Below are 25,292 nucleotides of genomic sequence, written 5' to 3' on the forward strand. Positions count from 1 at the left end.
GGTTTCCCTGCCCATCACCCCCCACCCCACTGGAGATGTTCAGGGTTCAATACTGAATATTCTGTACCTCCTGGGACATAAATAATATAAAATTTCAATGTTTTTTAAAACTAAATAGTTACTAATTGAAGACAGAAATTTACTTTATTACAAAATCTTGGCTTATAATTATAGTCCGTGTGTGTGTATACAAGCCAGTATTTAATACGTTATAGTTAGTTCCAACAAGACATTTTTACCACTTTTAAAATTTGTGAAGGCTTTTAGTAAAATATCTTTCTTTTTTCATTTCTCATATTCCAAAGAGGAATTTAGAAATTTTATGATAGCTTTGAAATGATGGATTCCCAAAATATAGATCCACACATTTGGCTTAATTAAAATATCTTTTGAAGCTCAAAAGATGAAGGGAAAAAACCAGTGGGCATGTCTAATGTGAAGAGAGCTGAGATATTTCTGGTGGATCTGTCTTTTTCTTTTTTGTGAAGGGGAATGATTTTTTTGTGCAGTTTGAACTCGTCCCAAGGACACTAACCATAACAGAGAAAGCACAGCCTCTGCCTGCCTGTATAGAACTCGGCTAATCTCATGTGCCACTGACTTAGTCAGCAGTGAGTTAATGACTGCTATAGAGGATTTTTTTTCCTGTCTGTTAAAATAGAAGCTAAAATTAAATGCTTTTTTTTCAGAACCATTAGGACCTTCTTTAAAAGAAAATAGTCAGTGTATCCACATTCAGGTGTTAATCAAATGACATTGACAATGTAATTTCCCTATCTGCAAAACTTGCCTCCCTGGGCTAAATTTTTCCTTAATTGGAATGTCTTTAAAGAACTCAACTGATAAAAAAATGGACAGGTCTAACTTTAAGGCGACGAAATTGAATAAAGGTGCAGGGCTATTCAGGGAGGCCCAAGCCTCCTTCTTCTTATCTTTGAGGTTATTTTCAAGTTGTGAATGCACACTGTTTAACTTCTACTCTTCCAACCCTTAAGAAACAGTCTAGGAAACAGCCTGTTCAGACAACAGGATGTAAGCAACTCTTGAAAATAAAAATTTAAATCCAAAACAAACTTAAAGGTCACTTAGTCCAAGTTGCCAATCAAAAATCTAAATAATGCTTCAAAATTTCTAGTGGGAGGGCACTCATAATCTCACAAAGGAACATGTCACATCTCTCTCCCAGAGCTAGCCTCTGGAAAACAATGGAATAATGGGGCTCTTTCTTCGACATACCAGCCATTCAACTATTTGAAGACAGCTATCATAGCCCCATAAGTCTCTTCTTAACTGACATAAACATCTCTCCTTAATTTCATATATCATGGTATACACCTTGGTCATCATTTTTGCTAACCTCCTCTTTATAAATTTGAATTGGTCAAGGTCTTTTAAAATATAGCAACAAGAATGAGATCTTACAGAAACAAGAATTAGATCTCCAGATGAGATCTAACCAGCACAAAGTACATATTACCTGCCTTTTTTTAGGCTGCTGTATTACAACAATCCAACATTGTATTAGCAACTAAAAGAGTAAAGAATTAATTTTCTTTCCCTCCCTTCTCCAGCCCTACCCATGGACCAATTCCTAGAGCACTAGGGACTGTTTATTTTATCTCCTTTGGTCCCAGGGCAAGATTGGGCAGGAAAAAAAGTGGGGGGAAACGTGACATGAGGAGGTCTTGCTTGGGGTAGGGGTCAAGGGAGAATATAACTAGCTTGTAAGCAATGTTAAAAGTAAAAATGGGAAAAATTGCAAAATTTTGAAACCAAGCAAAGGATTAAATATATTCTTCCAATCTTTCACCTTCTCCTAGTAAAGAATCTAATTTGCATGTATTTCATATATGGTTGATTAAAGTCCACAGACAAGAAAATCAAACATTTGTCTTCATTGAAATAGCTGCCTTACTGTCCAGGACTAGGCATCTATGCAGATGAATATAGATATTTTGTGGCTTCTCATGGAATATTCCACACATCAACTGACATTTCTAGTCATAGAAGGGTCTCCTGGAAACTGTCTTTCAACCTTTATACCTGTTTTTTCTAGCAATTAATTTCTGATTAGAAATTCTAGGTTAGAAATTAGCACTAATTTCAGTCAACAAGCCACAGTTAGCCTTTTCCAAATCAACTACCTATTAGATAAAGTCTTATTGAAAACAATCTTGGAGGCAGAATAAAAATGTAATAGAAAAAAAATAGTACAACGTAATCCTCAAAAGAAAAGCCTGAGGTAGTACTTACAAATTCACTCAAATATTCAGTTCAGTTAAGAGTTTGGTGTTTTGTTTTTATAATGTTTGTATGCCTCAATAATGTATCATCAAAAGAGGTTATAAAATCATGTTCCTGGGGTAATTTTGTTAATAACATTGAAAACGATATTATGGGAATAGTTCAAGGGGATGAGTAGAGGCCCTATACAATATAGGTCCAAACCACCTTCTTGGCCTGGTTCCCAATCATCCTTAAAAACATCAAATAATCTAGGCAATCACTAATGTTAATTCTTTCAGAAGGTTCTCAAGTATCTCGTCTTTGTGCTTTTTATCATCTGGTATTTTGCTTAAAATGTTTCCATCCAATAACTTTACTGACGAGCTACACTTCCATCTCAGCTCATCTCAAAAGCCACCTCAGCCATCAGATCTCATCCCTAGGACTGGAAGTGGCTTTTCCTCCTCTTGATACCTATAGATAGCACTTTGTTCTTCTCTTATGATGTTGTTTCCTGTGTAATGACTATTGATGTGTGTGTCTTATAATCCTTTCCCAAATGTAACAATCTCAAGGGTAGGTCCTTTATCTTGGAGTCATAGACAAAGGGGAGAATAGCCTCTGGGGGTCAGGAATAGCTTTCCAGAGATGCTCCACAATATTCTTTAAACGGAAGACCCTAGTGTTCTTTTCTACTCTGTGATTCTATCTTTATGCAAAGCCACAGCAAGCTTATTGTTGATCTATCACATCTAAGAACCTAATATTAATATGTTGTCATAAATTCCAACTTGGTTATTTATTATGCCTTACAAGATTCCCATTTGGCAATCTTATAAAGAAAAATCAATTCATAAGTTATTTGCTGTAAGCATAAGAAAAGCTATATTCCAGAAAGGTCGATCCCTAACTATGCAAGCATTACTTACATAATTTTCAAATAATAAAACATAGGCTTCTTTTTTTCAATACCAAGTGAGGTGATTTTTCAAATTATACATTGGTGGAAAGAAATTTTTGAAAAATTAAAAACTGACAGCTAAATTTGCATATTCAAGCACAAGCAGAAAAAATTCTGACATAAAAATAATAGGTCAGGATTTATTGGACCTTTCAATAATGTTATTAATGACTGAAATGATGGAAGAATATTCAAGGACTTAGAAGCTTGATTTCTGCATGTAGCTTTTTAATTGTCTATAAGGTTTAACAGTTTAGATTTACTTATTTTATAACTCCTATATAGCTCTTATTATAAGCCAGGCACTGTTCTAAGAGTCTTACATATATTAATTCACTTAATTTGAACAAAACCCCTTTGAAGTTGGCACTATTATTACCCTGATTTTACAGATGAGGAACTAAGGCATTGAGAAGTTAAGCAACATGGCCAAAGTAACAGAGACAGTAAATAGAAGAGCCAGGATTTGAATTCAGGCTGGCTAAGTTCTTAAGCACAACATCATGATGCAATCCTTTAGAGAATGTGTTCCTACAGAATTCCAAAAGAGCATGCTCACCATGTGACAAGCACTGGAGTTAAAGATATTATTATTATTATGACATCTCCAGGTTCTCTCATTGTTTCAAAGTATCCATCCCCATAAGTCTAACAGGCACGGTTTAATTTGAACACAAACAGTGGACTGTGGAAAAAGCATGGGACAAAATTTCCGGTTCATCTGTTCTGCCATTGAACAGGAATCTATGACCTTGGTCAAGTCATTACATTTATCACAGAATCACTTTCCCATTTAATTTTGAGACTGGTGTTAGCTCAACTGTTTGTTTCAAGGTTATTGCCAGAATAATATATATATTAGCATTTTAATGAACAGAGTACTCTAAAAATACCAGACACTATTAAAGAGAAAGGGGTGAGGAAAAAAAATGTCCTTTGCATTATGGTGATTGGTAAGTTGCATAAAAAAACCATCTGCCCACGCCCTTCAATGTTCATTACATGATGGCCTGATAATGAGCATGCCTGGTTGTAAGTTGGGCCTAACCACAGATATTTTGGGTAAGGAAATCATTGTGGAGAATAATATAGCTCGACCTCCATAGTTGAATAATTAATAAAAGCTGACCTTAGAGGCCAGAGGCTGTTCTGTGATGCACTCCGATTTATCCATTGCCTGAGGAGCCAAAGCCATTGATTGAGAGAGAGTAGAGCTGACACACATCTGTCTTGTTGAAAATGTTCAGTAGTTACTATATAGATGAGTTCTGTGTCCAATTGCTCTCAATGATTTAGATGACGCACTTGGGGTCTGATTTCTCAGTTAAAATCTTACCAGATAAAGACATTGTGGGGATTTACCAACAAGCTATGCAAAGAAGGTACTAATTCTTATTTGAAATTGGCTATATTTTCTAAGGATTAGTACTTAAGAAAACATCCTTATCTTGGTTCTGTCTTTTGCTGAGGAATTGAAATTGTGTCCTTTCTATCTTATTTTCCAAGTTTTGATTAAAATAAAAGGAAGATAACAATAAACATTGATTGTTGTCCATTTTAAGTCATAGTTTGGTGAATTTTCTACTTTCAAAGGGAAAAATTAAATATATTCTGAAAAGAATTCTGCCCAAATGCTCTCTCCTTCTATGACTCACTTGAAAATTATGTTGCCACTGTACTTTAAGTACTATGGATTATAGAATTTTCCTTCACATAAATACTTTGATATATGTTGAACAATAAATTGTCCTCAAGCACAAAGTTACATTGAGGTGTCACCTAGTTTTCCTATGGCTTCAGGGACTGTGGCCAAATAAATCTTCACACACAATGACATCTACTTGAAACTCCTTGAGAAAAGAGTCATGCTTTCTACTGCATTTTAGTAACCCTTATGCTTCACTCTAATAATTTCTCATAGCAAACAGCATGATGCTAGCACATTGTAGGTGCCAATAAGATTTGTTGATTAGTTTATCTAATTTACTAATATTAAATACTACAAGAGTTTCTAATAGTTCTAAGAAATAAATTTCAACCTATCAAAATACTTATTTTCAATGAATTCTTAATGCTTCATCTCTTTCTCTTCGTTCTATCTTCTGTATAACTAATGGTAAGAGGAAAGCTGAGAGCAAATGCTCCATCATTCATCCAACGGCCTTGCACTTTCCGTTAGAGTGATATTAATCATTTTCCTATTTCCTACCTTTATCTAACCTTCCTAGGTTTTCTTTATCCAGTTATTCTAGGTCAGCTTCATGCTCTAGATGTTCTAGTGCCATTATTTAAGATTTTTTTGATAAAATGCCTACTCCTTCTCTCATTGGTCTGAATTTTAGAGAACAGCCTTTTCCTCATAGTTTTTGTCAACCAAACTGGGCTTTATACATGCCTGTTTATAGTTGGGCCTTTTAAAAATAATTTATGTCCTTATATAACGATTAAGTGAAAATAAAAGAGGATGTAGTTTTCACATGTTATTTAAAAAATACATTTGATGGGATAACAATCTCTTCTTCTGTTCTCCAAGTATATTTTTCTCCTCCTATTATACAAATCAAATAACCCCAAATCTATATTACTGTGATTAAGTAGATCTAAGCCCACTAAGCTTTCTTTTCATTATAAATCTATCATGAAAAACTGTTTAGCCATTTCTATACAATCCTTCTGATATTAAAGGTTCTCAAATAACTCTTAACACAACCACTTACTTTTAAAAATTTAGTCTAAGGAGACAATGGTGAATGTACACAAAATTTAGTTACAAGAATGTTTATCAAAATGCTTATAATGAGGAAATTTGCATGCAACTTAAATATCCAAAAATAGAGACTGGTTGAATAAAATGGTAGTGAATGATGGAATGTTAGCCTGATATTTTAAATAATGTCAGCAAAGAATTTTTAATGAAATGGAAATATTAATTTTATATCCTAAGTGAAAAAAACAAAAGTGATATCAAAAAATATGAACTATGTACCATAGAAATTTTATGGACACGTACGTATACACACCAACACACATGTGCACAATTTTATATAAAGGTATCAACTTAAATTGCTATCACTCTTTATATGACTGTATATGGCTATGGATACATACATAGATCGATCTATAGGTATAGGTAAATGATAGAAAAAATAATGAAATTATATATAACCTAAGATTATGATAATTTTTATTTACTTTTTTTACTTTATATTTCCTAAATTTTCTTCTTTATTACTTTTGTAATGAAGAAAATCAATAAATTCTATGTAAAATTTAAATTCTTACATATAGCTGGCTATATCCAAGACAAAAGAAGTGTACACACTGTTTACTTTTCTTCCTACTATGGCATTCAGCAATTCAACCTAAAGATAATTATTTTTTCATTTTCTTGTTTCTATTTTAATCACAGGACAAACATTTTGCTCTTTCTCCAGCAACATATCAATTTCCCTAAAATGATAAAATTTTAATACTTTGTCACAATTGCTTAAAAATAATGTTATTTTTTAATGAATTGCTCTGTTTGGGATATAAGGATTGATGTGTAGTTAATTCAATTAAAAGGAAACAAACAATAGGTATAATTGTTAGAATCAAGAAATAGATTCACGTGGAAAATCAATGAAGAAGATAAAACCAAGTAACAGTGTGGAAGGTTTCAAAGACTGTTGGACATGTTTTAACTATTTTGTAAGTCATTTGTGAGTCTCTTGTAGATCTCTTTTCCACGTAAGTGCTCAACCTGCAAGAGAAAATTTTTCCAGAGATTGACGCTAAATTTGCCCCTTAGCCTATCACTTTAAAATAGCAATTTTCAATTTCATAAATGTGTAGAATTCTACATTTTAGCAATGCCACAACTGACCTCATGCCACTCCAATTGGAATCTGAGTAAAAGGACAATTCAATGTCATTTTCCATTTTTACTTTTCGAATTTTGCAATATATTTTCCTAAAATGAGCAGAAAATAATTGTTTTTCCTTTTCTAAGACAATTTTCACTTTTTCCCTCCTTTATAAAAAATAAATTTGATAAAAATCAATGTTTATAGAATTTTTGTATTCATAGCTAGTAACATAAAAATAAATATCTACAAATATAACTACACGTTTATCAACTTTTTGCATTGCCAACAAAAACTGTTCAAAAAAATCAAATGAAAAAGAGAAACAACCAACTAACATCTCATGGTAGACTGTAAAACTAGCCACCAATTCTTTTCCTTCTTGCATCCTCACCTTTGCAATATGTAGTGGCAGATCCTCCCATCAAAAGTGGTGTTAGCTAATGTGACACAGCTGAGATTAGAAAAGTGCTTGTAACTGGGGCTTGATCTTTCTTACTGCTCTTGGGACCTTTCCACCACCACTATGTAAGGAAACCTGATACAGCAGAGACAAGCCATCTCAACTAAGCCATCTTCCACTATCCAGTACCGGTCAACCAGAACATCTACTTAACTCGCTCACAGAATTGTGAGATAAATTATTGCTGTTTAAATTCACTAAATCTGTGATGATTTCTTAAGCAGAAAAAGCTTAATGATACACATCCACTACCACTTCATTCACAAAAGTATTTATCCCCAATCACTGGGAGGTGTATACTCTTAGGAAAAAAGACAATGGTTAAAATGGTATACATAGATTATTTTTTAAAATGTGTTACATTGTCTTTTCTTACAAATAAAAGCATTACCACAACTTGTCTCCTATTTTTCATCTGGGCAAGAAAGAATTTCTGTACTCAATATTTTCTAAGGTTCTTTGATAATCTATATTCTTTTCTGAAGTTAATATGTAATTGTTAGGGCTTGGAATTGCAAGCTAACAAATTCTAATTATTGCAATTAACAATCAAGTAGAAACATTTTTAAATTAATAAGCTAATAGTTTATAAACTATGTTATAGAAGTATTTACATATATAAAACAAAATTACTTTTCTGTGATACATACAAAATAAATGGCAAAAATTTTCCCTTAAATTATTAATTTTGTCATCTTAACTGTACAATTCTATTGTTTGTATGAATACATAATGATCTTTCTTATCATCAGAAAAGTAAGTAAACATAATTCTCAAAATAAATCACTTTGACTCTAGATGACTGGGAAATTTCTTAGCAATCATCCACAGCTAGCAGCTTTTGAGAAACTATTTTAGTCCATGCAGAATAGCTCTCATTATGATAATTTCCAGAAATATGGATTCAATCATGAGCTATCCTTCCTCAGACCAAGAAGATATCTCAAGGAGGGAAAAAACAACCTGACAACAACTCACAATTTCATCTACTATATGAATAATTTAACTGAAATTTACCAAAGCTCTCATTTGGTAACCAAAGTTCAGAAATCTAAAAATAGCCTCCCTCTACCCAACAGATCTACTTAAAGTTGTTAACGTTCTGATATTTCATGACCACCCACAACAAGTCTATTAGATAGAGTCAGTCTCTATTACACTACTTGATATTTTGACACTGAATTCTCACCTTCTAAAAGATAAACATGAATATGGCTATTCACAAGGTGAGATGTACAGAGAAATTTTTCTTTTTAATTTGTACAAAAGTCTTTATGTTTCTGAGGTAAATGTAACCAATTTCTCATAATGAAATGGAAGCAGGATGAGATTTGAGGGCCACAAATTTAAAAGAATTCAAATTCATGTTAGAAAAGGGATACCAATTACCAAAAAGAAATAGGTTTGGATGGAATACAATGAAGAGGATAGGAAAAGATAAAAGGTAAATATTTATTACTGTTTTCTAAATGAGAAAACCTGGTCAGAAGCCAATGCAACTACAGAGAGGACAAGGAGGAAGAATTGTAAATGAAATGATATACTGACTTTGTTATCCTGTGCTGAGCCACTTTCAATAATACAGGAAATTAGAATTTTTTAATAAAAGTGATGATGGATTTTATATTATTACCAAATTCCAAAGTTTATGTCCTGTGTTTTCAGACTTATAGTTTTAATAGATTAAATGTATGCTAAGTATTATTGAAATTTCTCTGAGTCATCTAACATAATTTAATCTTAGTAAAACACAAGCTTAGATTTTACGTCATATTTCTGAATCATAATAACGTTACAATTCCATCTTAAAAACCTCTCTTAGCCTGAATTCCCCTTTCAGTTACTTTCTTCTCTCCCTATCCGTATACAATGAAGTTATTTCAGTTCTACTCTCTGTTCAAACACCAACTTCTCAGTCTTTCCTAACAATCTTATCCAAAAATATACCTCCTCCTATTCTACCTCACACTGAACTTTAGTCTTCTTTATAGAACTTATCATGATAAGCATGATGGTTTATTGCCTAATTCCCCATTTAACCAGATGATCCATGAAGGCAAAGCCTGTTTTTTTAACGGTTATATCCTCAGTGCCAGGAAGCGCCTGGCAAATAGTATATACTCAATAAATATTTGATGAGTGGATGAGTAAATAAATAAATGAATAAATTGATGAATGTTTGTTATAGCCATTTTTTAAAGACTTTTTTTTTGTGTGTGTGAGGAAGATTCGCCCTGAGCTAACAACTGTTGACAATCTTTCTCTTCTTTTGCTTGAGGAAGATTAACCCTGAGCTAACATCTGCTGCCAATCTTCCTCTACTTTGTTTGTGGGTCACTGCCTCAGCATGGCTGACGAGTGGTATAGGTCCATGCCAGAGATCTGAACCCACAAATCTGGGCTGCCAAAGTGGAGTGTGGTGAACTTAACCGTTACACCACAGGGCCAGCCTCTAAAGACTTTAGTTTTTTTTTTAGAGCAATTTCAGGTTCACAGAAAAACAGAAAAAGGTATAGATATTTCCCACATAGTCCTGACCCCACACATGCATAGCCTCCCCCATTATCAACCTCCCCCACCAAAGTGGTACACTTGTTACAATTGATGAGCCTACACTGGCACATCATAATCATCTCAAGTCCATAGTTTGCATTATGGTTCATTCTTGGTGTACATTTTATCAGTTTAGACAAATGTATAATGGCATGTATCCATCATTATAATATCGTACAGAGTATTTTCAGTGCCCTAAAATACAGTGTCCTCTGTGCTCTGTCAATTATGTTTTTAATTTCAAATTTCACTTGTTCATTACTGGTATATAGGAAAACGATTGACTTTTGTATGTTAACTTTGCATTCTACAACTCCGCTGTAACGTCATCTGTGAAAAGAGAGCTATATTTCTTCCTTCACAATCTATAAACCTTTTATTTCCTTTTCTTGTCTTATTGCATTAGCTAGTACTTCCAGTACAATATTGAAAAGGAGTAGTGAGAGGGAACACTCTTGTCTTATTTCTGATCTAAGTGGGAGCTTCAAGTTTCTCACCATTAAATATGATTTTAGCTGTAGGTTTTTTTGTAGATATTCTTTATCTACAAAAAGAAAGTTCCCTGGTATTCCTAGCCACTTTTTAAAATCTTACTCTAATTGTTCCATGTCCCACAACCTCTTTCTCCACAACTCCAGCAAAACTGATCCTGGCAAGATCATCTTCTTCTCCTTTATTCCTCCCTTTCTCCAAGCCCCTTTTACTCCATAACCCCATAAGTCACCAATAATTATCTATCATATCCTTTAAATACTTACTGACTCTGTCCTCTCCATTCCCGTTGTTACTACATGGACCCAGGCCAGGATCACCATGTCTCACCTGGTCTTCTGCAGTAACGTTCAAATTGTCCCCCTGCCTTACTCTGTTCTAATTTTTTTTCCATATTGCAATGACAATGATCTTTACAAAGTACAAATCCTCTCCATTGCTCTTAGTATAAAGTCTAAATTCCTTAAAACATCAGAGAAGACTGCAGAATCAGCCACCATCACATCTTCGGACTCACTGCTGGCCACCATGTCTTTCCCTTGTAAGTTCTGGTCACAATGAGTTTCTTTCAGCTCATGGAATAATGACTTTTCTTATCTCCTGGCTTTTTAAAAAGTTACTTCTTCTGTCTGGAATACTTTTAGCTTTCTGCCTGCTAGATTGAAATTATTTTTTAGAATTATGCCAAGATGTTATTTTTTCAGGTAAGCATGCGTTCCCTGATTCCTAGTTTAAGATAGGACACCTGCTTTATATTCTTATGACTCCATATACTTCTCCTATCATGACACTCATCATAGTTATCTATTTATTTATTTATCTGCTTTCCTTACTTAGTAAATACTCAATAAATATTTGTTTAGGAATAAATGAAAGTTAAGATTTTTTTAAAAAGTCAATCATTTATTTTGTTCTCTTTAAGTTGTAAAAGTTTATATTTGTCATTACTTTACTGAATTACTCTAATAGCATACAGAGGAGAATTATGCCATGAAACTTGAACAATTTACTAATTCCCCAAATTTCTCTATATGAACTCTATAATATTCGTTGGCAATAGAAATTTCTACATGAAATAAATGTGTCAACATTGGGATCCAAATTATACAGTGCCATCCAGGAATGTGAGCAGGTAATGAGGAAGTAATTTGGGGCTTAAGTACACGGTGGTGTGTCTATAAACCCCCTGGAGAGAGAGGCAGCATCTAGTGCACATTTGCGCAAACACCAGTTAATCTGGCTGATGTCCTCAAGTCTGAGGATGTGAAGTAGGTTTTTTGTTTCTTTCCTTTGCTCAGAGAGATGTTTTCCTGTTACCTTTTGCGGATATCAGAAGTGAGTCTTAATAACTCTAAGAGGCTGAGAACATTGAGGTGTGTAGGTATGTCTGCATAAGGGGAATGTGTGTGGGAGAGTGAGACAGAGAGACAGAGAGAGGTAAAAGATGGATACTGGGGTACACGGACAGATCAAAAATTAAGTACAAAGAAAAGCAATGTTGTCTAGTGAATGAAGTTCACAAATCTGAGCAAGTCAATTTCTCCAAGCTTCCACACACAATATAGGCATGTAAGTGATACAGGGATTGATTGCAAATGTGACAAAGTGTTTGGTCCTTATCTGAAACTAAATGCTTTGGAAGGGAAGGATAAAAGTATAAAATGGGATGAGGATCTCCTGAAATAGGTAGCATCAAGAACTTGAAACAAGGCTACTACAAAGTAATGAGGTTTGAGGTAAAATCATTGAGCAATGTTTACCTCTAGGAATATCATGTATCTGAAATTCTCCTTTCTAGATGTACTACAATGAAGAGAGTATATGTTTGATTGTAGATTGAACAGAATAAAAATAATTTTAAAAATTGAGATCAAAACACAACTTCTTCTAAGTAAATATAGACAAGATTATTTTCTTTCCTTTGGAAATTAAAAATAAGGAGATTTAGAACTTCCACATAATCACACAATCTATCCGGTTTGAAAGGTTAGAGGATATGTTAGACACATCTCCATCTCTGGGAGGATTAATGTGTAAGCAAAAATACTGCAGTGGTGACAGCTCAAATATTTTGTCTTTTAAGAAATTATATTAAAATACCTAGAGTTTTTTGATGTTTTCCTTTTGTGTGTATGTGAGTATATAAAATTCTAGTACATTCTGTATGCACTGGTGCTACCTAACAGCAGGGAAACAACAACAAAATGTCCCAGCAAAACCAACAAGGCAGGATGGTCTTTGATGACCTAATGTTTCACATATTTTGTCCCAATAATTAGTTTTAAAAATATGAAAAAACCTAGGGTAGGCTAGATCTTAAAGGCATTGCTACTAAGCATTCAATAAATATTCAGTATTCCCTTACATGCAAGAAAATATGGAGTTTAGAAAGAGGTAGGAGAAAGGCAAGTATGGTCACGTGTCTGTCCTAAAGAATTATCTAATCTGAAAATTGTATTTGATTTCCTCTTATTTTCTCACCTTTTAAAAAAATTATTTCACAATATAGCAAAGATGTATTTAAGAAACTGTAGACATTTTAAACTTTTAGGGAACTTGTTTCCTATTATTTTACTGTTATAAAATCAATACATTAAATTAGAATTAGCATAATTCATATTCAATGCTAAATGATAAAGCCAATATAAACTGAACATATTTCTTCCAAGAACGCCTAAATATGCCTTATAGAAGAACAAGGTTGCTTGAAACATATAAAAACATAGAGCTTAAGGTAATATAGTATAACTATCCCATTTCTGAATATCAGAGGTGTTTCAATAATATTTAATAATGAATCTGAATAAAACTTAATCCTATAAGCATTTGATTCCCCAGTCTCCTTGAACTACGTGGAATATGGCAGGATGTCTAGCTTTTAAAGTGTTGCTGCCCATAATATCACTCTTCTGATAAAATGATGAATGTTGAATTAATGTTTAAAAATATGGCCCAAAGTATTGAAGTATTTACTTAAAAATTCTATGAAGATACTGGTTTCTTCATTATTTAAATATATTTGCCTCTTTGATTCCAGATTGGGCTCTTACAAAGCAGTAACAAAAACATTACATACTACAAATCTAAGGCACTGCCAATTTGGGGTTAGTGGGCTTAAAATATAACACTAAATTTTTATTCTATTCATACATTCCTGTTAGGAGTATTTATGACTATAATTTTCTTCAGATAGATAGACTTTCCTGAGGATATGATTCTCATATTAAACTCTGAAACTCATTGTACAGATTTGGAGCCCAGGTCAAAATGGTTACAACAGTTTTATTTCTGTGGCACCACATCAAACCCCCTGAAATAGCAGTGAGTTAATAAAAGCCTTAAAGGAAAATTATCTTTGAAATGAATTAAATGAACAAAGTACCTTTCAGCAATAATATAACTTTTTCAGATATAATACATTTATACTAATGGAATATATAAAATACAAGAAAAACACATTTAAAAAATCAAGCATACTAAAATCCAATAACTAGTGGTCAAAAATAGCATTAGTTTTATTTAAATTTGATTTTATTTAATTATTCTTTCATTCGTTCAACAGTTATTGGGCTCCTGCTCTGCATAAGGTACCAGATTAGGTGCACTGGATACAATGATGAGTAACTCAAACTGATTCCCTACTATAGATGCTATTACTTTCTTCTTCAAAACTATTTTCAAAAGCCAGAGAAATCTCCAAGTTTTCCAAGGTTTATGCTGGTTGACAGAACTTTAATCCAAAACGTTTTGTAGATGCAGTGCACTTTATACTCTTCTTGGTACTGATATAAAAAATATGGATTTTTTAAAAACTTAATCAGTGTATCATTTTTAATTAAAAAGAAAATCTCTATATAAGCTTACACAGTGCTGAATTATTTAAAGGACAGCTATTTCTTTAATGAGGACCTATTTGGAGATTATGGAAGTTACTCTGAATCCATAACAGTATATGTCAATGAAGTATTTCACAGGTGAAAAAACATTTTGAAATGTGATCACTGACTAATCAAAATTTGCAAAGCAAAGTTTTTGTAAAGACTTCGAAGAACAATGCAGCTGAAATAGTGTCTTCTTTCATATATTTATATTCTTAGAAAAGTAACAGAATAGCTACAAAATACTGATGGATATTATCAGTGGCTAAAATAAATTCTATTTTATTTAGAGTGACTATTTAATTTGAATAAATTAACTTGGAAATTATTTTCCAGTGGGAATAAAATTTTAAATGTATACTAATTTTAGAGAGATAAGAAATTTATTATATTCAAGTAGTATTTGTAGTGCCTTTAAAGTATGGTGTTAATCACCAAAACATATTTTTAAATTATTTATTTGAGAACACCACTGACAAAAATATAATTTAACTATAAACTAAAAATGATAAGATTGAGATTCCTACAGAGGAATAAATGAATTAGCAACATACAGCAATCTTATACAGAATACCTATAATGCACCACACCAAATTTGTCAGTCACTCATGAAAACAGAGAGAAGTACTGAAAGGCTTAAATCTTGCACTTACCAACCTCCACAACACTAGAGCAGTTGGGACCTGTGAAGCCATCTGGGCACTCACAGGAAAAGGAATCTTCAGCCAAACCAGACAAACAGATACCTCCGTTTTCACATGGATTAGGATCACAAATATCACCTGAGGAATAAAGAAACAGATATTGACATTTTTTTTATTTTGGTCTCAGGCACGGATATGTACTCTTTCACATACTCCGCTGATCTTCCTTTGGCAAAGTCACCATGCTATTTCTATTTCTAGATAAGGTGCACAAGATCCATTTGAAACCGTGTGCTTTTAAGAGAGATGCTATGGGGCCGGCCTGGTGACATAGTGGTTAAGTGAGCGCGCTCCTCTTCAGCGGCCCCAGGTTTGCAGGTCTGGATCCCGGGCTAGACCTACACATGGCTCATCAAGCCATGCTGTGGCAGTGTCCCACATACAAAAAAAATAGAGGAAGATTGGCACAGATGTTAGCTCAGGGACAATCTTCCTCACAAAAAAAAAAGAGCGAGAGAGAGAGATGGTATGTAACATGGTAAAATTAAACTTTATAATTCAAACATTGCATACTGAATTGCATATTGAAAGCTATTAACTCAGTTTGGGGTTCCTTCATTACATGTAAATGAAATATTGTCTAATTTGTTAAAGAAGATTAGCCTAAATATCTGTGGTAAATGGTTTATTAATTATTCCAATAAATAACCCTCTATATCCACATACTTTGCTCTGTAACTTTGCAATTCTTCTCACTAAAGAAATGGGGTTTATTTCTGGACCCCTGGAGTCTGTGCTCATGTATGTGACTTGCTTTGACCAATAGGATGTTAGCAGACTTGAAGCCAGCAGAGGTTTGAAAAAGAGCCTGAATATTTCTACTTCCTCTTTTGGAACCCTGCCACGGCCATGAGAAAAAATTCAGGCTAGCTTGTTTGAGAGAGGTGAGAGAAAAATGGAAGGATAAGAGAGAAACTGCTACAGAGAAATAAGTTGTGCCATGACAAAGACCTAAAATCTGTGGCCTTGGTTTTGGTACTGAGTGGCAGATGGAATCTGGAAAGACGACTACCATGTTATGTAGAGAGAAGCAATTGGTAAAGCTGGCTGTCACTGGAGGTAACTTGGATGATAGGAAATGTACCTAGTGAACTTTCGTGAATAAGTAATGAGATTTCCAGGCAGAGTGTTAGTGTCAGTTGGCTGTTAATAGCTGCATTTGATAAGGTACTATAACAAAGAGATGTGCTAAATAAAGAGCCAATCAGTTTGAAAGTAAAGAAAAAGAACATAGAGGGATCAGCACTGTTTCTCAACTCCAGCCTCTCAAGCCAGTGAAAGATCAAATACAGAGCTTTGTCAGAAAGACATGGCCTCAACATGAATATCAAATCAAGGATGTGGCTATAAGACCCTTTGTGAAAACATCTCAAATAATTCAGGTGCAGCCTGACAGCTAAATAAAGGGGTTCTAGAAATCTTAAGGGTATTATTCGTGAGCAGCCTGACATACCCAAAGTAGCACTGATTAAGTCTGGAGTGAAAACAGGCTTCAGACAGTATCTCAGGTGTGGCTTTATTGCAGAGAGGATGTGAATCAGATTCATAAAGCCCATGCAGGTTTTAAGGGAGCTTTACAGGTGATAGCGCCACCTCCTGGATTAAAAGAGAACGAGGTTTTCAAAATTTAAAACAGCATTTGGGCCCCAACTTCCTACTACGTTGCATTTCTTAGGAACTTTATTTCTTTATAGGAATAATATTATATAGAAATAATCATTATTATATAGGAATTATTTCATCTCTTTTCTAGATTAACCACTTTAAAATTTTAGAAAAGTAAAGTAAAAATGGAGGTTAAGATTTTTGTCAAATTTATAAAGCAAATCATTAGATACACTAGGATGATAAGTAAAAGTACTACATTAGCACTGGAGCAGACATTAGAAGAGAGAGTCATGAAATAGTGAATAAATGAATGAATGAATATGTTTTGGGAATACCATAAAATTTAGTATGGCTGGACAGTGGAGTATTTGGTTGGGAATGGCTGAGAAAGTGTAGATATATCAGATCAGGGAAGATTAAAAACTTACATTGTAATTTATGAGACAAGGAGCCAATGAATGTTTTTAAGATGTATTTTTTTTTTTTTTTTTTTTTTTTTTCATTTTTTTTTTTTTTTTTTTTTTTTGTGAGGAGATCAGCCCTGTGCTAACATCCGCCAATCCTCCTCTCTTTTTGCTGAGGAAGACGGCCCTGGGCTAACATCTGTGCCCATCTTCCTCCACTTTATATGGGACACCGCCACAGCATGGCTGCCAAGCAGTGCGTCGGTGCGCGCCCGGGATCCGAACCAGCGAACCCCGGGCCGCCGCAGCGGAGCGCGCGCACCTAACCGCTTGCGCCACCGGGCCGGCCCCAAGATGTATTTTTTTTGAGTGTGTGAGGAAGACCAGCCCTGAGCTAACATCCATGCCAATCCCCTTCATTTTGCTGAGGAAGACTGGCCCTGAGCTAACATCTATTGCCAACCCTCCTCCTTTTTTTATTTTCTCCCCAAAGCCCAGTAGATAGTTGTATGTCATAGTTGCACATCCTTCTAGCCGCTGTATGTGGGGCGCTGCCACAGCATGGCCAGACAAACAGTGCGTCAGTGCGCACCAGGGACCCGAACCCGGGCCGCCAGCAGTGGAGCGTGCACACTCAACTGCTAAGCCGCGGGGCCGGCCCCTCAAGATGTATTTTAAAGTTTTGACGTGGTCACACGTATATTTTAAGGAGACTATCCTGGCAGCATTCTATAAGGTGCATTTGAATGGGGAGGTTGAATGAGGATGGCTGGTAGAGATATTTCAATAGACTTTCTGTCTATCCCTTTATATATCTAGCTAGCTAGCCACTCAGCCATCTCTCCATTTGCCCATCCATTTAGCCATCCATTCTTCTATTCCTTGAGTATCTATTTTATAGGAGACACTGAGGTAAGTGCTGGATATACAGAACCAAAGACAGTCTTTACCATCAAGAAGTACAGAACCCCACTACGGGAGATAAAAAGGCAGGAACAATTACACCACATGGTAATAAGAGCTCTGATTAGTATACATGATCCAAATTGCAGGATCAACAGCGACTTCTAAAAGGATTCAGTGCTGTCAGGTGATGCAGAAGAGGAGGGGGTACCTGCTCAACATTCCAGGCAAAGGGAATAACATATACAAAGGAAAACGATCATGGCTCATTCCTGGAACTTCAAGTAGGCCACTATAATTAGAGCATAGATGTGTACGAAGAATAGAGGGAAATGAGTTCAGAAAGGTAGCATAGTCATATAAATAAAGGCCTTGTATGCTGGGCCAAACATTTTGAAGTTTATCTTTAAGCACTGGAAAATCATAAAAGGACTTTACGCAAGGGAAAGTATATGACCACATTTGTGTTTAGGAATGATGACTTAGGCAGCGTTGTGTTGCAGCAAATGGGGGAGTCAAGGCTGAGGGCAAAAGGACTAAGCATTAATCTTTTGAAGTAGTCTTAGCAAAAAATGATGAGGATTTTCTTAACCCTCCTTAGAGGTAGCTGTGGACAGGGAAAGCAACGGAGGCACCATTTCACCCCACTTAACAAATACTAGATAATGAAACAGGAAATGAAAATCCCCCCAAATCACTGCCACTCCTCCCTCTGATTCTTAATCTAGAAGCAAAGGCATTATTGTTGAGAATTTCTAGAAAGAGTCAATCACCAGTTTAAAAGTGAGATCATGCCTCTCTGCCTTTGGCGTGAGCAAAGCAGCACAGCTGTGTACTGTCAGACTAACAACGTTGTTATCTCCTAACTCCGTACGTTGCATGAAGATGAGTATTAACACCCAAACATTTTTTTTGATGAGATGCCAGTCATAATTCTGTGTATTGTCAAATTCTACAAAAAGAGGAGGTCTACATTCCCCAGACCAGGATCTGTTTTGGAGCAATGTCAACAGAACAAGGCACGTCGTAGATGCTTACATTGACGTATTTGCACTGAGAGAAGCAATGTCTACAGGAGAAAGGCAAGGCACAAGCAGTATCCTAGAGGTTCTCAAGCATGCAGACTATATTTATATATTTATCCAAAGTCAAGAACCTCTCATTTTGATCCCTCTCACTCCTACAGCCAAGTTGCTGTGTAGTTTATTAAGAGATGGGAGCTTACAGTCCTGACATACCCAGGGCCACATGAGGCTCGAATGTCTGGTCCCTTTGATTATCCCATCATTATGGGGAGTTTTCGGTGTCCTAAGAAATCTGTCTTGGTACTTGTGCTGCCCTTTCTAGGTGATAATACTTAACCCATCGATTTTCTACCAGGTCATGTGATGCTTCTGTGGTCCAAATGAGACAGGACGATCTGTTCACCTCTCATTATGTCTTGTAGGTGCCAGCTGCTGTTTAGCTGACCTGTTTTTTCTCTCCTGTCCTTGTACTTTTTGTTCTTCTTTTTTGTTTATGTCTACTTATTTCTAATACATTATATACTTGTGAAAATTCATCTTTTATTTTATCCCCATTATTGATATTTACTCAGTATCTTTCTGAAAGGTAGAAAAGAAGTAAGAGATTTGACCAAAATGTACAAGGTAGAATCAAGAAGACATTGTGACCAAACTGATGTAGAGGTCGAGGGAGAGCAAGAAATCTGGGTTGATTTCTAGAGCTCCTGCCTGTATGTTGAATGGCCATCTTTCATAAGGAATATAATGATTTAGTTTTAAAGGAATTATGTGTTTGAAAAGTCTGTGGGACATCCAAAATGAAAACAACTCATAACACTATTGAATCAGCAGATATGGAATTGGAGAGGTTTTGCTACAACATACATTGTTAAGCGTGAATGAGAAACTATATTCCAGTGAGAGTCTTTAAAGACAGGGCAGAGGAGAGTAGCTGAGGGGAGGGAAGCAGATAGGAAATAAGGGGAGAGGAGAGGTTCTTAGACATACCAACAAACAAGTAGAGAAAAAGAAAGAAGATTCTTCAAAAGAGAAAAAGAAGGAAATTAGTGCTAGGCCCTTTCCACTCCAGTATAAATATTCAGTTTATTCAATTAGAGGCTAATATGTCGAGGTCTGCCAGAGATTAACAAAGGTTCCCACATGTACCTGTGTTAGATGGACAATGTCAGCAGAAAACAGTCTCAGCCTTGGATAAAGTAGATGGGACAACAGAAGCGCATCAAACATAATTAGGGTTATTATAGGCTGTGCTTTAAATCTGCTTCCCCACATCTAATTATTAATGGCATCCCTGTGTCTGATGGGCTTTCCATGAAGTAGATGCCACGACAAAGTTAAGAATGCAATACATTTATTGCGAAGTAATGCCTGTGAAAGATAAAGTGAGGAGGAAGCAGAAATGGGCAGGAAAAGCCTTCATCTTGTGATGCAGATCTGACACCGGTGAAAAGAAATCCGTGAGTAGGCGGGTGGAGGGGTGGGGAGAAGCAGGATTGAGTAGGAGAGTCTACAATGCAGACTTGACAAAGGGTTAGCCAATCCACCGGAGAGCTACAAAGTGAAGATTACTCTTTAGAGGAATTCCCCCAAGGGCAGAAATGACCAGACATGGGTGCCCTTACGGTGTTCAATCATTGGCTGCAGGTGGCCCAGGCAGAGTGAGGCTCTAAAGCTTAAGGGGGATATTAATGTGCTGTAGCTGCAGAAGGACACTGGAAGCTCACTGCCTTCCTTGCAGCTGGACAGCTTGTTCTTTCTTGAAGGGAGATTGGGTCCGTGCACCTCCATGGGTGCCTCAATCCCCTATCACACTCTCAAAACTGTCCTGATTTAGATAAATTATGTAGTTACCTTGGCCAAAACCATCATATGTCAGCCTGCTATTTTCTCTACACATCCACTAACTCAGTGGGTGGTACAGATGTGGGCTGACTCCTCAAGTAGGAACAAACTTTCTCTGGTGGAACTTCAAGTCCAATTAAAATGCACTGTAGGGACTTCTGATTCCCTGTCATTTCAATTAATCTGAGAAAGCATCAACTCAGGTAAGAATCCTGATTAAAATGCAATAGACTCCTCGACTTCAAGTCATTATTTTTTGTCTGTTTATTTGGTTCCCAGTGGATGTGTTGGTAGATGGCAACCAGTACAAGAAGGCAGCCTCAACAAAGGAAAATAGGACAATGCACGATTTCATGGTTCTTTATTCCCCTGTCAGCAGGCTCCCAAAATATACCTCTGCATATAGTATTCTGTGTGCAGCGTTATACCTTGATGCTTCTTGCTGGCTGGCCTCACCTGCTTTAGATTAGGACAGATGTGTTTAATTTGAATCTAACTATGTTTTACGATTCCATCTGCAGTTTATGGCAGACTCAGGCAAATTAAGCTGATGCCGATTTGCCTTTTGGCAATAGAGCGAAGCAATTATTTTTCCCAGGGGCAAGAAATCATTACAGGGTAAATCTAACTTCCTGTTTGTCTGCTCTTTCCTCACACTCTCCAGGGTTCTGCTTGGACTGGGACCATCCTGTGTTCATTGTCTTCATTCCTCTCACCCACCCACCACCTGTTGCTGGTCACCTGCTGTTCAAGGTGATTCAGGGACTGTCTTATTTCACTCCATTATCAATTTGCAAACCATGATTTTTTAACCTAGATAGCAGAGTGTGTAGGTATCTATAAAATATCACATAGCACTGCAGAAGATAAGGCAAAAAAAAATCCAAAATCTAAAATCTGTACTTTTATGATTGTGGTGGTGTTTTTTCTATGAGCTCAGTATATAACTATGCAACTTCTAATGCCAGGTAAAGGAGAAAATTCTATGTTGGCACTAATCTGGGAATCAGGTGGACAGAACAGCTAACTTCTCTCAACAATATTTAAACTCTTGGATGGTTTATGTGTTCAGTTCTCTTTATACGTTAGTGCCTATCTGCAGTTCACAGATCAGAGAATCACTGATCCATTCTTCATGTATTGATAGTCCAGGAACCATATGAGACACTGGGAATACAGCCTAGACGAAGGCACATAAGGTTCGCACACTCTTAGAGTTCACATTATAGTGGAGGGGATGCAGAGTGAAAACTTACAAATATATAAGCAAGGTATTGCCCACTGTAATCAAAGCCATGGAGGTGGGGAGAGAAAAGGAAAACAGGCTGATGAGAAAGGCAGTAAATAGAACTGGTTACTTAAGACAGTCAAGAAAGGCTTCTCTGAGGAGGTGCCCCTTGAGCTGAAACCTGCAGGATAAGCGTGAGCCAGTCACGTTAAAACCTCAGGAAGAGCATTCTAGGCAGAGGAACAGCAAGTGTGTGGCCCTAGTGACAGGCAAGAGAGTGATGAATTCAAGGAACGGAAAGGAGGCCAGTGTATCTGGCACATAGTTACAAAACATCACTAAATGGTTTTTGCAGCAACACAATTTTAGTAGGAATCAATTTATAGTTGAAAGGCCCCCATTTGATCATTTATCTTCATGTTAATCAAGGGCATTTCTGCTCAGCCTGTTCTTAATATGTATCAAACATCTGCTGAAAATATATCATTGTATTTACATGTTAATTTTACATGTTAATGTACTTATGTATTTATATATTGATATCTTTTTACATATTAATATATTTACATAGTACTGCTAATGTATTCATTTCTTTACATAATAATGTAAATATATTAATAATTGACTTGGGTGAATGCATCCCTCTCCATTTTCTGTCTCCTTAGCAGTGCTAGAAGCCACTTAGACCACGTCTGTGCCCTCATCCTTGCCCTCTCTCCATTTCTGCAAAAACACTTGTGTACAGATATAAAATTACAAACCACACTGTGGTAACATAGCGCTCCAGCATGCTACTTCACTAACACAAGATATTATTTAATTTCTTCAATACCTCTGCAAACTAAATGTGAGGATATTATAACACATATTTATATGCGGGAAAATAAAACACAGAGACCATTTAAATTCCTATTCCATAATCATGACAATGCAGGTCTGTGCATTACAAACTCATCTTCAGTTTATTGCTCTCTCATTGAACTTGGTAGCTATACTCCTATTGTTTCAGTAACACTGAAAGAAAATAAAAGCTTTGCCTTCAATTGCACAAGTTAGAATTTGAACCAACCTGTAAACAGAGTACTTGGCAAAATGAGCCAATTCCAGTACACAAGTGAGCAATAACTCTAGTTAAAATGAGATAAAGTTCATGAGAATTTGCATACTCAACCTGGTAACACTCACAGAAAATGTTAGCACCTTATGACTTACTGCCAGTGAAATTGTGCAGAACAAAATAAATGTCACCTTTTGAATCAACAATAGGCCTCGCAATTTACTTTGGTGCCTCTTGAGAGACCATTTCTGTTGAATATTCAAATTTCATTTGTGGTATGTTCTAACGAGTTTGATGCATAGATTTTGATTTTATAGCCTTGTTTCACAAACTAAAGCTTATGAGTGTGGCCAGTTTAAATTAAAAAAAATAGTTAAAACGGCTTGATCTGATTGTTAGCTTCATATGTGCTTTAAAAATAAATTCAAGTTGATATTTCAGACCATCCTGCAATTAGAAGACAAGGAAATAAGAAAAATGCCAATAAGTTTCTCTGCATTGATAGGATCTGCCATTTTTACTGGAAAATCATTGGACCTTCCAATGTAATAAAAGACAATCCAAATCTACACCTTGGTGTCCACAGGGCCCCCAAAAAAAACCATATTCAGCCATGGAAGACACAAATCTAATAAATGAACAAAGAAACTTCCTAGACTTACTCAGAGCCACGCTAAAGGTAATTTAAAGCAGGATATCTCTCAGTTGCTAACTGGTGGTTTATCCCACTATTTCTGAAGACATTTTTCTTCTTAGATAACTTTTTAAATGCTATGGGAATGCCGGGCTGAAAAGAATTAGAAGAAAATCAGCAACAATTGCTGAGTGTTGACTATCCGAAGTTTACATCATTTAACACACAGCTTCAATCAAGGCTAAATGCATGAAAAGACAAAAATATTTTGGGATCTACATTTTGAAAGAATCTTTTGGCATATTTTGTATTTTAAAACACTCTAGAGAGTCCCTTAAAATAACAAAATCTAGAGTTTTTAGAATTGAAAGGGACATTAGAGATGATCTAACCCAGTGGTTCTCAAACTTTGCTGTATATTGGAATCACAAGGGAGATTTTCAAATTCCTGATGCCCAGTCCAATTAAATCAGAATCACTGGGGATGGGACCCAGCCCACCACATTTTTTTAAAGCTCATCCAAAGATTTCAATTTATTAAAGAAGAAGGAAAAAGAACAGGAGAAAGTGAAGAAGGAAAGAAAGAAAGGAAGGAGGAAGGAAAGGCGGAAGGAAGGAAGGTTGCATTTTCCTGCCTTCAACTGAGAGGAAGGCAAATGAGGGAAAACATTTATTTGACTAGCTTTTTTTGTTAGTACACTACGGGTTATGAAAAAATCATTTGCAGGAACTTAGAACTGGCAAACTGAAAATAAAGGCACACAGTATGTTAGGGAGAATAGAATAGATACTACTTAATACTAACATATATTGAATTCCTATCAAATAATTAGTTCAAATTTTATAAATTACCAGAAAATTCAACCATATAGTAGAATTCCCAAGTACTTTTTGACTATATTATTCCTACCTATGAAGCATACCCGTCTAGTCATTCAGTTAATATTTACTGAAGCCCATCTATGCACCATTAAAAGTGATAATTGCTGTACATTCTATTGGGCCCCTGACAGACAATTACCTGTTCTCTAGGCTCTAACGAAAGATACAAATAAGCGGACAGGTAGTTACCACTGCATGTTAGGTCTATGAGAAAGGAAACGCCTGGAGCCAAGGGCGCACAAGAGGGGACACCAAATTCAGAACTGTGAGTTAGGAAGCCTTCCCAAAGCCAGTGATCTCCAGTTCAAGCCCAGAGGATTCGTGGAAACCAGCCAGGCAAGGACGCGGGACAAGGGATCTGAGGCAGAGGGGAAAGCACGTCAAATGCAGGGAGCAGAGTCAGAGCATGTGCTTAAGAAACAGGACGAAAACCACTTTAGCTAGAGAGGACAGCAAACAGAAATGGCAAGAAGTGAGACTGAAAAGTAGGCAGTGGCCAGGATATGCAGTGTCTTTAAGACACTCATCAGGAGTCCTGAGCATAAAGGACAGCCATTTGAGGGTGCTAAGCAGGAGGGTGACATGAT

At 35.8% G+C, this 25,292-nt stretch overlaps 1 protein-coding gene across 2 annotated transcripts in view; it reads right to left on the minus strand.

Annotated features, from left to right (window-relative positions):
* EDIL3 (EGF like repeats and discoidin domains 3) overlaps window positions 1–25,292 on the minus strand; it is a 372,749-nt gene that overhangs the window by 240,508 nt on the left and 106,949 nt on the right. For both annotated transcript variants that reach the window (XM_058526450.1, XM_058526363.1), the window contains exon 2: window positions 15,072–15,200. In XM_058526450.1, coding sequence (XP_058382433.1) covers window positions 15,072–15,200 — 129 coding nt within the window. The remainder of the gene's footprint in view (window positions 1–15,071; window positions 15,201–25,292) is intronic.

This window comes from Diceros bicornis, chromosome 1 (genome assembly GCF_020826845.1).
Source record: "Diceros bicornis minor isolate mBicDic1 chromosome 1, mDicBic1.mat.cur, whole genome shotgun sequence".
NCBI lineage: Eukaryota > Metazoa > Chordata > Mammalia > Perissodactyla > Rhinocerotidae > Diceros > Diceros bicornis.